The 12,530-nt window shown below is 44.9% G+C and overlaps 1 protein-coding gene across 1 annotated transcript; it reads left to right on the plus strand.

Annotated features, from left to right (window-relative positions):
* The first annotated feature begins 276 nt into the window (after nucleotides 1–276).
* Nucleotides 277–7,661, plus strand: ca4a (carbonic anhydrase IV a). The gene is made up of 8 exons (XM_071901747.1): nucleotides 277–340; nucleotides 5,226–5,270; nucleotides 5,384–5,548; nucleotides 5,920–6,065; nucleotides 6,602–6,694; nucleotides 6,838–6,904; nucleotides 7,001–7,164; nucleotides 7,482–7,661. The coding sequence occupies exons 1-8, from the start codon at nucleotides 277–279 to the stop codon at nucleotides 7,659–7,661; spliced, it is 924 nt and encodes a 307-aa protein (XP_071757848.1).
* The last annotated feature ends 4,869 nt before the right edge of the window (nucleotides 7,662–12,530 follow it).

Raw genomic sequence — 12,530 nt, forward strand, 5'->3', positions numbered from 1 at the left:
TACCCTTCACATGATGAGGAAGCATGATAAGGCTGATTAAATTATCATAGTTCGGCTCGCTCCACATCAAGAGCCAATTGATAGGCCCTTCATTTGAGGTATTTATCAGTGAAGGAGGTTTATTAGAGGTAATGCCCGAAGGGGGAGGGGCCACCGTGTCTTTCCTGTCGGGTATGGTGATAGATAAGTAGAAGACCCCCTGCAAGAATGCGATCACATTGGCAAAAATCAAGTCATTGTGTTGCCCTCCCTCGGTCGAGTCAGAGACGCTCCAAAATGCAGCAGCATCTAATTCTGTCCGTTATCCTGGCATCCTTCTGGACGGTCTGCACCGGAGCAGGTGGTGAGTCTGTTTCCATTCATAGTAGTTGGTAGAGGTAAATATGCAAAACAAGTCTTGGAATTTTTTTTTGTTTTTTTTTTTGTTTTTTTTGGCAATTCTATTTCCAATGTGCAGGTTCTGGATGTTGTAATTGGGAGAAAACGAATGAATAACTGAATGATGAGATATTTATTCTCTAACGGTGCCAATATTATCTGGAAATGATTTTTTTCTGTTGAATTTTGAGATGTCTTGTAATAAGTGCTCCTTAATGTTTCTGATCAAAATCAATGAGGTGAGATTATTTTACATCGATCTTAGAATAATAATGAATGAATTGCATGCTTAGTAGCACCCACTATCCCACTTGCTGATCAATTATTCTATTATTAGTTATTTTGTAAAAAAATAAATACATAAATTCCTTTAACAATTGGCTACAGTAAATGAATAAATAAACAAGCCGCTCCAACAGAACAGCTGGTGAAGTTGGTTTTTACCAGTCTCTCCAACCGTGCCAGGCACTCCATTCAATTCAATCAATAGAAAGTTGATGTGCTGCATAATCCTAAGGATCTAAAACAACCTGGAATCCAAAAATAGGAAAACAAAAATATTCTACAGAGAAAACGAAGTCATTGTTGCGGTCATTTTTGGGAAGGTATGAGCCAGGAGCAGAGACACATAAGTAGCTCCTATAGATGACAGAGACGCTCCGCTCGCACCAAAACGCCTGCGTAACGCTCTCCATACACACCTGCCTTGTCCATCACACTGATCTGACACCAGGCATTCCTCCATGTTGGCGACATGCACATCTCCACCTTTCACTTTCGCCACGGAGCTCCCTGCTCAAGGACACAACATGATACAGGGATCCAGTATCAACAAAACCAGCGCGCTCGAGCCGTGCCAAAGACAAAAAGAGGCCATTGCACAATGATCTGGCCGGCGTTGGGATGTTAAAGGTAACATTTCTCAAGTATCTCTCCAGAGTCGGCCGCGCCTCGGTTAGGACACGGCGCTCCGTTACAGAGCGAAGCCCCGGCTCATTCTCTCACATGCACCTGTTCCCAGCACATCCACGCTGAGCCAATGACAGAGACTTGCGTCCTCGCTGCCGCAGAGAGACGCATCGAGCCTCCACATCACAGAGCTGCGTACTGCAACTGTCTCCAAACTGTCCGCGGCTAATCCAGAGGCGATGATTCACTAAACAGCCCCGAGGTTTGGTGAAGTCATTTGCCACCAAAACTTCCAAACCTGCGTATATCGAAGTGGCGCAATTACTGATGATTGTAGAGATATTAGGCTGTTTGGTCAGTGTGACTATACGTCGTACTGTAAGTCACCAAATACACATTTGGAGGCAATAAAAGTCTTGAATGTTCCCCTGATGGGATTTATAAATATATATAGCCTAGCCTAAGCCTTCCAAATAGATTTTTGTTAATTTTCGCTTTATCAGCGCGCTCCATCATACAAATAAAAACACTAATTTGGCTTCACTTATAGGCTTAGGATTTGGCAAGCAGCCCACCATAAAGGCTACCTCGCCATATTCAGTGGATGCCCATGGGCCAATTGCAACTCAGAGAGTGAAAGACCAACAAAGTGTCTAAGCTGACAACGACGAATGACGACATGTGCTGTTGATAGCCTGTAAAGCCCGCTGGAAGAGGCGATCCTCTCATAACATCAATAGCGAAATTAGACCTGCAGTGATTTGGTTGATTGCAGCGCACACATTTGTTTGGTGTTTGTTTGGTGTTTATGCCACTACAATATGCCACAGACAATAAAGAAATAGCGCTATAATGTTCCTATAATATTCCTTCATTGACTTGTGTCTGTGGTAGGCTATTCAGTAGTTGAGTTATCGCACTTTATGCTATTTTTTATCATGAATATTCCTATAATATTCATGTAGAGAATAATAGTTGTGATGTGATATTTGTGCGGCATCCTTCTAAAATTCATTATAAGATGAATCTAGTTCTTTTTCCTGACGGATGGGGAGTCAATACCGCTGTAGCCAAGTTAAACACCAATCCAGGCAGACACACTGCAAACTGGGAAGACACACTCCTCTATTTCATTTCTCCTGTCCAAACAGCATGTGTCAGAGTGAAGCTCGGAGGATTATTCTGCTGCTGTGTGTGTTTGCTGTAGCGCCACACAGCGCGCTGTCTCATCCAGCATCCTGCACTTGGCCATATGGACCCCGGAGGGATATTTTATACATTCGTTGTGCCTTGTTATGATAACCTATAGCCTACTTGAATATCCGTTGAATTTGTCATAACAGACACTTTAAACCACAGACCCTCTTAGGTTTGGTTCATGTGGGAAGACATTTGTTGTCTGTCTGGACGGGGAGTAAACAGTGGGGGGAGTGATGCCTCTGACCAGAATAGTCACTCTTATATTCTCTCATTGTGCTAACTTCTGGTGAATGCAATAATAATGAAACTAAACTAATCCTCATTTTGTTGGGGACCGCTGGAACCACCTCAAGGGCCCCTGGAGGTCCCGGGACCCCAGTTTGGGAACCACTGAATACCATGCAACTGATCAGACGAGCTCAAACCGTATGACATATCGATCTGGGAAATGTTTGAATGTGCTGTCTGAAGTCCTGACCTTCGCTACACTTCACGTGACGGACTACTGACGCTTGGCATGGGACAGTTTCAAGTCTTTCTTCTTCTTTTGAGTACAGTTTAATTGCGTCGCGCTGTCTAAAACGCAGTGACTACAGTAGCCTATACAGTTTATATCCGGCGCTTCGCTGTGAGGCTGCAACACAATGACATGAAAGATTTGTCTCTGTCTTTGTTTAGCGTAACTCGGTATATATCTACATTACGGTTTCGCTTTGGTCGACGCGCAGAAACGCGGACTATTTATTTTCCTTCCATTGCCTTTTGTTTCTTCTTGACAGTTTCCTCAGTCGGCTCCCTTGGCAGCGCTCTCAGGCCCATTGAAACCCATTCATTGTTCTGTGTTAATTTACTCTGAGCCGACACAAAAGATCAAAGCGCAGCGCCGATTGGTCAGAGGGGGAATAGTGCGCACAGAACTCTGATTGGCTGCGATTAAAACAAGCGACGAGCCAGTGAGTGGCCATACACGCAGAAACAGAATACGGCAGTAACTGGTTTCATACTAACAGCAGAAATGAGCATGAAATTGGTCAGAATTTGGTTGAGGTGGAAAGTGGTCAAATTAAGGAAATTGTATCTTTTTGTGGGAGCAATATAGTGAGGCAAGGGGTCGAAACACTAAACCCTAAGGAATGGCAAAGTCCCTGCATCTAATATAATTTGCCATAAACACACCTGCTACCAAAGTGAAGCCATGACTGAAGACTGAGGGCATATTATTATTATTTAACCTACTCAATGTGATAAATTATTAGATGTAGATGGTCAAACCTGCACAGCTTAAAGGGAACTGAATGCTCCTGTGATGTGATTTATTTTTAGATATGGCTTCTATGCAGATTTCGGGTGACTTTTGCTTGGTATTTGATTTCCATTATAATCATATAGGCTATGATTCTATAATCTACAAGACCTTGTCATACTAAACTGACACCCATGTTGTCAGCCAGGCCATGCAGCAGGTGAAACTGAGTTAAGGCTTGAATCATGTTGCATAAAGCTTTAATACCGTCATCTTCCAGTCCAGAGCTCTTTAATTATAGACAGTAGGCTAATAAGCAATTAGTGATTTCTGTGTTGCAAGATGGCAGCTTTGTAGTGATTTCTTCCCCTCCTGCAAAGTTCAGGCTCTACTCACAAGCACCGGCAAACACACATCAGGTGTGAAAATGCAATTCCTGCTACATGCATAAAGCTTTATTGAAAAAAAAAAAAAAAAATCAAAGAACTGAGCTTCTCTTTATTTATTGAGAACAATATAATAAATGATGGCACCGCTGAATGCAATCTGAACCCGCCCGAGTGTTTGCCCCCTGCCGAGTTTGTTTTCAATACCCATTATCATGCCAGTGCAGGAGGAAACGGCTTACCAACAAGGCAGAGAAACCGAGCATTTACACCCAATTCACCAGACTTCCTCCACAGCCCTTCAAGTCCTCATACAATTCTACTAACAGAGCCAGGAGACCCTCCCCGTATTTTTTCAATGGCATGTGTGTTTTTCATAAATATTTGATCTGTGAGATAGCTGTAGATATTTGTCTCAAAGTATGGGGTGGAAACATGCAAACCCATTGTGAAATATTAATAAACCCTCAGACAAACATGTGAGAATGTGACCTCGCTGATGCAAAAGATTGGGTCTGTGTTTATTCTGATAGCACGGAAAGATAAAGCACAAACCCCAACTTGTGTTTCTTTTGTGCCCTTAGACAATAGGAAGACAAATCCTGTGTATTAGCGTATTTGTATGGCCGGGAATAACAGCTGACTTAAACCAATATGTGAACAATTCACTGTTTGCAAGAAGAAAAAATAAACCGACTATTGATAAAAGGCCAGATTTGATGAATACAAATGAAATCTAGCTGGCTGTTCGCCAATATATATGCTGAGCAAGAGACATCCCTCCTGTTCCCGAAATAGGCCGAGGCTTTTTGATGTCAGCAAGAGGTTAACAATGCAGTGACTGATAAGTGGCATCAAGTGTGTGTGTGTGTGTGTGTGTGTGTGTGTGTAGCTCTGTATTCTATATGATTCCCTGCTGACATCAGATCTCAAAGATACCTTGAGTTTTAAGCCATTGAGTGTTGTCTTGCCAATGAAAATCTTGTATTTCTTTTATAAAAATCCATCATATGTTTTGAAGTACTCTTCGGAGATTGAATAGCTAATTTATAGGGAAAAGTTCATATCATATACCAACATATTCATCGATATTATTTACTGTGTTTCAGATTGGTGCTACCAGTCCCAGTTCGCCTGTGATCATCAGTGCAATGGTGAGTTTCTTAAACACAAAAAGTGAAACATTGTGTAATATGAAAGAGTTGGAGGAGAAAGCGAGGGTGAACTGTAGTCCGGCTTGTTAATGCCTCTGGTTTTCTTGTGTTAGCACCGGAGAAGTGGGACCAGGCCAACGGAGCGTGCGGAGGACGAGACCAGTCGCCCATCAACATCGTCACCAGGAAGACTCTGAAAGACGAACGTCTGACTCCTTTCCAGTTCAGCAACTACCAGCAGACCTTCAGAAGCACACTCAAGAACAACGGCCACTCCGGTACTCTTATATTTACATACGTATATATACTGTGGAACAACAGCCAGCGATGCAGACAGAAGTAACACTTGGTGGATTAAGAAAAAGTAGTGAAGTCGTTAGGTTTACAGCTGCTCATTAGGAACAGGAATCAAATCTGTAGAGAACTGAGATACTAGCTCTAAGATTGAAAGAATCCAGTGAGAAAAAAAGTATGTACAACGTCCAAGGCACTCTAAATCCAGTAAGGAGAGAAGAGACTAAAAGCTTGAAATTTAAAAAGGCTTTATTGTCATGACTTAGGACCACAAGGTCTTCATCAGGGAAAGACAGCCAGCGATGCTTTGAGGCTGTTGAGCGATCGCTTTACGCTTGGTGTCTGTCCACTCCAGTTCAGGTTGCAGTCACCCACCTGGCCACCATCTCAGATGGAGACCTGGTGACCGGCTACAAGGCTGTGCAGTTCCACCTGCACTGGGGCAAGAACGGAGGGCCGGGCTCCGAACACACCATCGATGGAGAGCAGTACCCCATGGAGGTACCTGACACCATCGAGCACACATACAGCCCGGGTCTAACCGGGTCAAATATTACTGTGACAATGACTGAAGACTGATTACTGTCGGTTCAAGCTGTTGTACTGACACCAATCACACAAAGGCAGCTGGACAGACATACTTCAATCACTCAAAAGACATAGAACACTCACATATACAGAGGTGAAACCTTTTGCTTGAGCCTATTAATAATCATGTTGTACCCCACTTACTGTCCAGTGAAGGTCTCCATTGCTGAAACATCAAATTTTTTATCTTTTATAGCAAACAAACATCTTTAATGGAAAAAGTATGGCACCTATCAACTTTGAATTTCATAATATTTTATAGTTACACCTCTGCTCCTATTGTTAGAGCACGAAATCTCCTCTACAAATATTGCAGTAGCCGTAAAGGTCAATAAAAACGTGTTATTTTTGAAGTCCCATTTACAATGGGGTTGTACAGTCATTGTGAAAAAGATGACCTTAGTAACAATGGTAGCGTCAGTAATATTCTGTATTGACTGTCTCTGCAGCTGCACATTGTTCACATGAAACAGCAGTACACCGATCTGACAGCAGCGCTATCAGACCCAAATGGAGTTGCAGTCCTTGGGTTTTTCTATGAGGTAAATATTTTTGTTTTTTGCGTGCCAGACCAATTCAATCTTTGATGTTGAATAAGAAACACTGAAATTGGCTTGAGTGTGAAATGGAAAGGTGCAACAAAATGCTGAAATGTGTCCAATGTGTCCAAACGTTCCATTTGCAGGAGTCCAGCAGTGCTAACAAAAAGTACGACCCCATCATCAACGCCCTGCCAAGCGTCAAATCAACAAGTAGGTATTGCAGTGACAGATATTCAGTATAACCAATCACAAAAGGGTCTGCATACCAGTGTCTGAATGCTTCCCCTGTGTCATGTGTGTCTTCAGATGGCAACACATCTCTGCCTCCCATCTCTCTGGGGCAGCTGATCCCGGCTCAGCAGAATCTGACCAACTACTACCGCTACAAGGGCTCTCTGACCACCCCTGGGTGCACCGAGTCTGTGATCTGGACCGTGTTTGAGAGCCCCATCCCTCTGAGCAGAGACCAGGTTAGGATGCAACACCACTGAATTTTAGTTTTCAAATATGTCATTTCTATGCCCCAAAATAAGTCATTTCTATGTCCTTTCTACGTTTTTTGGTTGCAAATGTACATTTTCTGATTTCAAATTAAAAACATGTCCATTATGTAATCTTACCTGGATGTACAAGTTCAGAAAAACACAAACCTCATATCACAAACCTTGGTGTGACACAACAGATTAGAATTTCAACAACACAGTTCATCTGTAAACAACTTTATTGCTACTCTAGATGATGAGCGTGAGCTGGAAACTAAACTCGTGTTCGTCTTCCTCTCCTGCAGCTGCGGGCGTTCTCTGCGCTCCAGTTCCACGATGGGAAGCCGATGGTGGGGACCTTCAGGCCGGTGCAGCCCCTGAACGGGCGGACGGTGCGCCGGTCGGGAGCCGCTGCGGCCCTGGCCAGCGCCACCCTCCTCGTGGCCTCCGTCGCCGCCGCCTTGGGACTGTCCGGGCCCAACTAGAGCGAGGCATCCCATGCTGCACTGCGACATCCATGAACACAATAAGTTCTTGCAACACTCTTTTCTAATTGAAACCCCCTCCCCCACCACCACCACCACCACCCGGTTTGTAACATCGCATGGTTGCTAAAATAACCGACCACGTAGTAGTGCAGACATGACAGAGCTCCTCCCTTACGACACAAATGACAAAGGCGTTTTCGATTGAACGCCTTATGAGAGATGCCGTAAGGGTTAGATCAGCATTCGTGCATGTGTAGTGAAGCTGTTATGTAGGTCTTACTTCAGCATTATGATTGTGCCATAAAGCAGGTTCCTAATCAAGTGTTGCCAAGCACTCACAGATACAAAACAACAGAGTTCAGACTCAGCGCCAGCTCCTGGTGCCCTAACCTTTCACAGCATCAGCCTCGACACCAGCACACCACTAAAGCTCATCACAGGGCCTCGAACACTTTAGACCTCCTCCACCTTGTCCAATGTCAGGTAAATTTAGTCTCCGCTTATGACAATATCAGTGGTTTCCGCTCGGAGTGCCGATGTCAGCCCCGTGACCCGGCACGTGACGTGTTGTTCTTGACGGGTCATGAGAATGGCATGGAGCTATTAATAGTAGACCGTTAGATAGTTTTGCAGCCAGCGGTCAAAGGAGTCAGCAGTTTGGCTTTTCTTTTCCAAGTTCAGGAACACACAGCGTGGTCAGGTGAACATTCACGGCCACTTGGTCAGCAGTTAGTTTAGGAAGGGGGAGGTGGAGGTGGGAGGGGGGAGGGGGGAGGGGGAGGGGGAGGGGGGGTGGTGTCTGGACTTTCTCCACAGCGGATCCTGTCAGTGTAGGCAGTGTCAGGCAGATCCATGATGAACAGAACAGCTGCATGTTGTTTTGAGAGTGCAGGTGCAGGTGCAGGTGCAGGTCCTCCTTCCAGAGTCAGAGCCTGGTCACACCTGAGCTACAGGAGGATGATGAAGATGCAGAGATGGGATCCAGTCCCTCCTGCTCTGATAGTAGGGTCAAACAGTGAGTCATGGGTGGGCTTTGGCAGGGGGAGGGAGCGTCTGCAGTGTGAGGATACAGCAACACTTGTGATAATCATCCATGAGCAGATATTACTTTTCGTATGATACGATAAAACCAATTTCATGATTTCATGCATCTCGAATATTACAGTCGCATGGATCAGCATGTCCTGTGTCTTGATGTTGCAGACTTTAATAAGCTGTGTGTACACGGCTGCTGGACCGAAGCTGTACAAACAAAACAGTGCTTGCCAACTTCATACACACACCTCGGCTACTCGATCATCGTTTTCCCATTCCGATCTGTGAAGCTCTCTGAGCTTATCTGGAGAACATGTGACTTGTGTTCATGGCTTGTATTACAGGGTCTCGGATGCACTGAATGTTATCTACTGTGAATTACACCCGACTGAGTTCTCACCCTATTTATTCAGAGGACTCGTTATGTATTCAAGTGAGAGGTCTGTGCAATTCTCTTGTAAGAAAGTCAAGACTTATTGTGATGGTTGAGCAAGGAATATGTATATTTTCCATTGTTTCATAATGCATCAAGTTATATTTCTATGCTGTGTCATTTGTACACATGTATTTATGTACTGAATGTGTATATTGATATGAGGACGCACAGTCAATGTTATTTATGTATTTCAAAGTTTATATAGTGCTGAATAAATAGGGAGCAAACCCGTATATGAAGAATCAAGTTGTTCATGACCAATCGAGTTTACTCTTAATGTTCAAATGTATGAGATTGTCAGATTTATTTGGTTGTCATGCTTGAAAGTGTCGTAAATAATATGGAGAATGTGTTCCAACTGAACAATAAACTACTGACATGCCTTTTTAATGACAGTCGTTCTCTCTTTCGTTTCCATACGCATTAAGTGCAATATCAAAGCATGTGTGTTTCCTTTTTGAACTGGTGACCAAAACAAGTATGTAGCCTCAGCGTCAGTCCTGCACCCTGAAAGCTGATATTAGAACGCACTCTGTTGGCTCTGCTGTTTGTCTGCTAGCTCAGACGGACGGACAAGCTTCTCACTTTCCTGTCCGATTCCCCATCAGTCTGTCAGGAGTCTGAGAACGCTCACGGCTCCCAATCCCTTAATCCATTTCTAATTGACTTGTTCTTGATGTTAGAGGCCGTCTTTGGCCGGAGTTCACTTACACACACACACACACACACACACGCACACACACACACACACACAGACGAACAGAAGATTGCGAGTGTATTATACGCAGTGCATCAAAGACAAAGCACGCAAGAGGAGCGACTCAAACACACTTCAATCTATGAGGCTCGAGGCACACACTGCATTTCTTTCTGCCCACTTCTGAGACTGATTGCAGGTGGTTTTTTTTAAACTCGCTCCCCTTTCAAGGAGCCCATCCCTCTGTCTCCCTCCCCCCCTCCTCCTCCTTTTGCTTTCTTTCCCGTCATTAAGGAATCAAAAGGCTTATTGTGACAGACAGGCTTAGGGAGACAGCAGCCTCTCAGAGAGACAGGGATGGAGGGAGAGAGAAAGAGAAAAAGAGAGAGAGAGAGAGAGCATAGACAAAAGCTTGAATGAAAGCCTCCTGTTCGTTCCCTTGCACAGGCTTCTGTTGCTTGTTAATGCGCCTTCAGTTAAGAGTCAGCTTCAGAAGCAGGAGGGGGGGGATGGGTGTGTAATATCTGCCGGTGGCACCTTGCTCTTCCAGGCAGCGGGACAGCACCCACACCACCTCACTAACCCCCTAAATCTCCCCTCAAATGCCCCATGCCTCTGGGGTGCCGGGGACAAAGAGCGCCATTCTCCCAGGGAGAAACCAGAGGCATCCTCAGATTGAATGTGACCCCCCCTCCCACACCCCCTACACTCACACACAAACACAGACACACACACACACACACACAGCAGCCCATCAGATAGGCCGCCGCGATAAAGGTCACTAGGGTAGTCTTTGTCCAGCACCGAGAGCAATACAGCAAAACAAACAGTGTCACCTGTGCTGCGTTTCTATGTGATGGCCCTACTTTTTTATGACCTCATCTCTCTGCGTACTCAAGCTCCAAATAAATCCCACACAGCCCCTCATGATCTCTGCTGCTACATGAGCATCTGTTCGCAGCACCCCGTCGCTCAAGAAATATTTGTGCCCCAATCAACTTTCCCCTAATCCGATTGATACGCCTGCTAACCTAGTTATTGTGCGGTATGGTGTCGGGGATATAGCTCTGCCAAGGACGGCCGTCGTGATGTATGTCAGCCAGCGGCGGAAAATAACCCTTCCCTTGCCAGGTAGGAGCGGCTGTAGCTATAGCCAGCAACAACAGCACTCACTGCACTTGTTTTTGCAGGGATAAGGATCTGGAGGAAGCAATCGAAAAGGCCCAAACATTCATTTCCTCTCAAATTAAACTCAAGAAAGATAGGATATGAGCAGAACGCCGCTTTGTCCCTGGAAGTTTAGCTCAACAATGCCTTTCATTCTGCTGGGTTTTTGGGTAAAACGACCCTGTAGAAACACTACCGAATGCGCCGAGGGAACATTAACCGTTAATATCTTTTTCATATTCTACTTATCACCGCAGCAGACATTGTTACAGCCATTAACATGCATTTCCCATCAGTGGGGATAATACTCTGTCATTTATACACAGCGGTTGACATCGGTTTACATCCAGCGCTGTGATAAACGATGAGAAAGAATGCGCGGCGGCTTGAGGTCTTTTGATCTCGCAAAGGTCGCCCACGAGAAGCACGGCGAGTAAATCACGGGGTCTAAATGGCCTTTTCGCATCTTCATTCTCTCTTTCAAGCACCCTTGAGTTTCATTTGACGCGGAGGTCAAAGGTCGTCGCGGTCAAAGTTAATACAACGGCCCCATAGCCGGCTTTAATCTCTTCATCTGCGAGGCCTTGTTTTCACCATGAGCCGAAACAGCAGAATCAGGAAAGGTGTCACGTTCGCGCTTCGGTCTTGTGAGGCGTTCGAGGAGCGCCGAGGCAACCGGCTAAAAGCTGATTAAATCAACTCTTGCTCTCGGTGTCGAACCCGTGTAAGCGGAGTCAGTAAAGCAGACAGACCTGGCTCGGAGGCCAGTCTACGAGAGTCAGCTAAAGCGATAGGTTAACCACCCTAATCCCTTTTAGGAGCAGCAGCTTTGGGAAAGCGATCTGGATTAGTCTGGCCCACTGTAGACAGGAGTTCATGGAGGGATATGAGAGGTGGAGGGACAGATATGGAGGGGGGCTCAGCAGCTCAGAAGCACTAATAGGGGAAAATTACCCAATTTAAGAATTCATATTCATCGCTACAGTCTAAGGCGAGTTCAATCAGTAATTCCCAACATGAAGAACTCTCTCTCTTCCAAAAGCCAGAAATGTGAACTCGACTTGAACTTGATGAAAGTGGGTTCATCAAAATCACAAAGAGCTGCTTCATAGAAAATGAATTGGGAAAGAGGGTGAAGGTGGGTATTCTATATTTGTGTTGGAATAAAAACTGAAAACCAGCAATCTGCAGGTCCACAAAACAGCATCTCATTGAGTGTCTATTGAGTGTCTACTGTTCATGTTCACATATTGATTGGACTGTCTTGCACCATCGAAATAAGAGGTAGTCCCCTTATGTAGATCATGTTTGTTCGAGAACATGGTGTGTGTGTGTGTGTGTCTGAGTGTGTGTGTAGGTGTGTGTGTGTGTGTGTGTATGTGTGTGTGTGGTAGGAAGGTGGTTGGTCATACTGGGTGCCTGAAAGTCTGAGGGTGTGCTGTGTTGAAAAAGGAACAGTAACTTTTACCCTCTTCTTCCATCATGTTCTTCCAGTAAACCCTGATTCACAGCACACAACACACAAGATTAC

This window comes from Centroberyx gerrardi, chromosome 11 (genome assembly GCF_048128805.1).
Source record: "Centroberyx gerrardi isolate f3 chromosome 11, fCenGer3.hap1.cur.20231027, whole genome shotgun sequence".
Taxonomy (NCBI): domain Eukaryota; kingdom Metazoa; phylum Chordata; class Actinopteri; order Beryciformes; family Berycidae; genus Centroberyx; species Centroberyx gerrardi.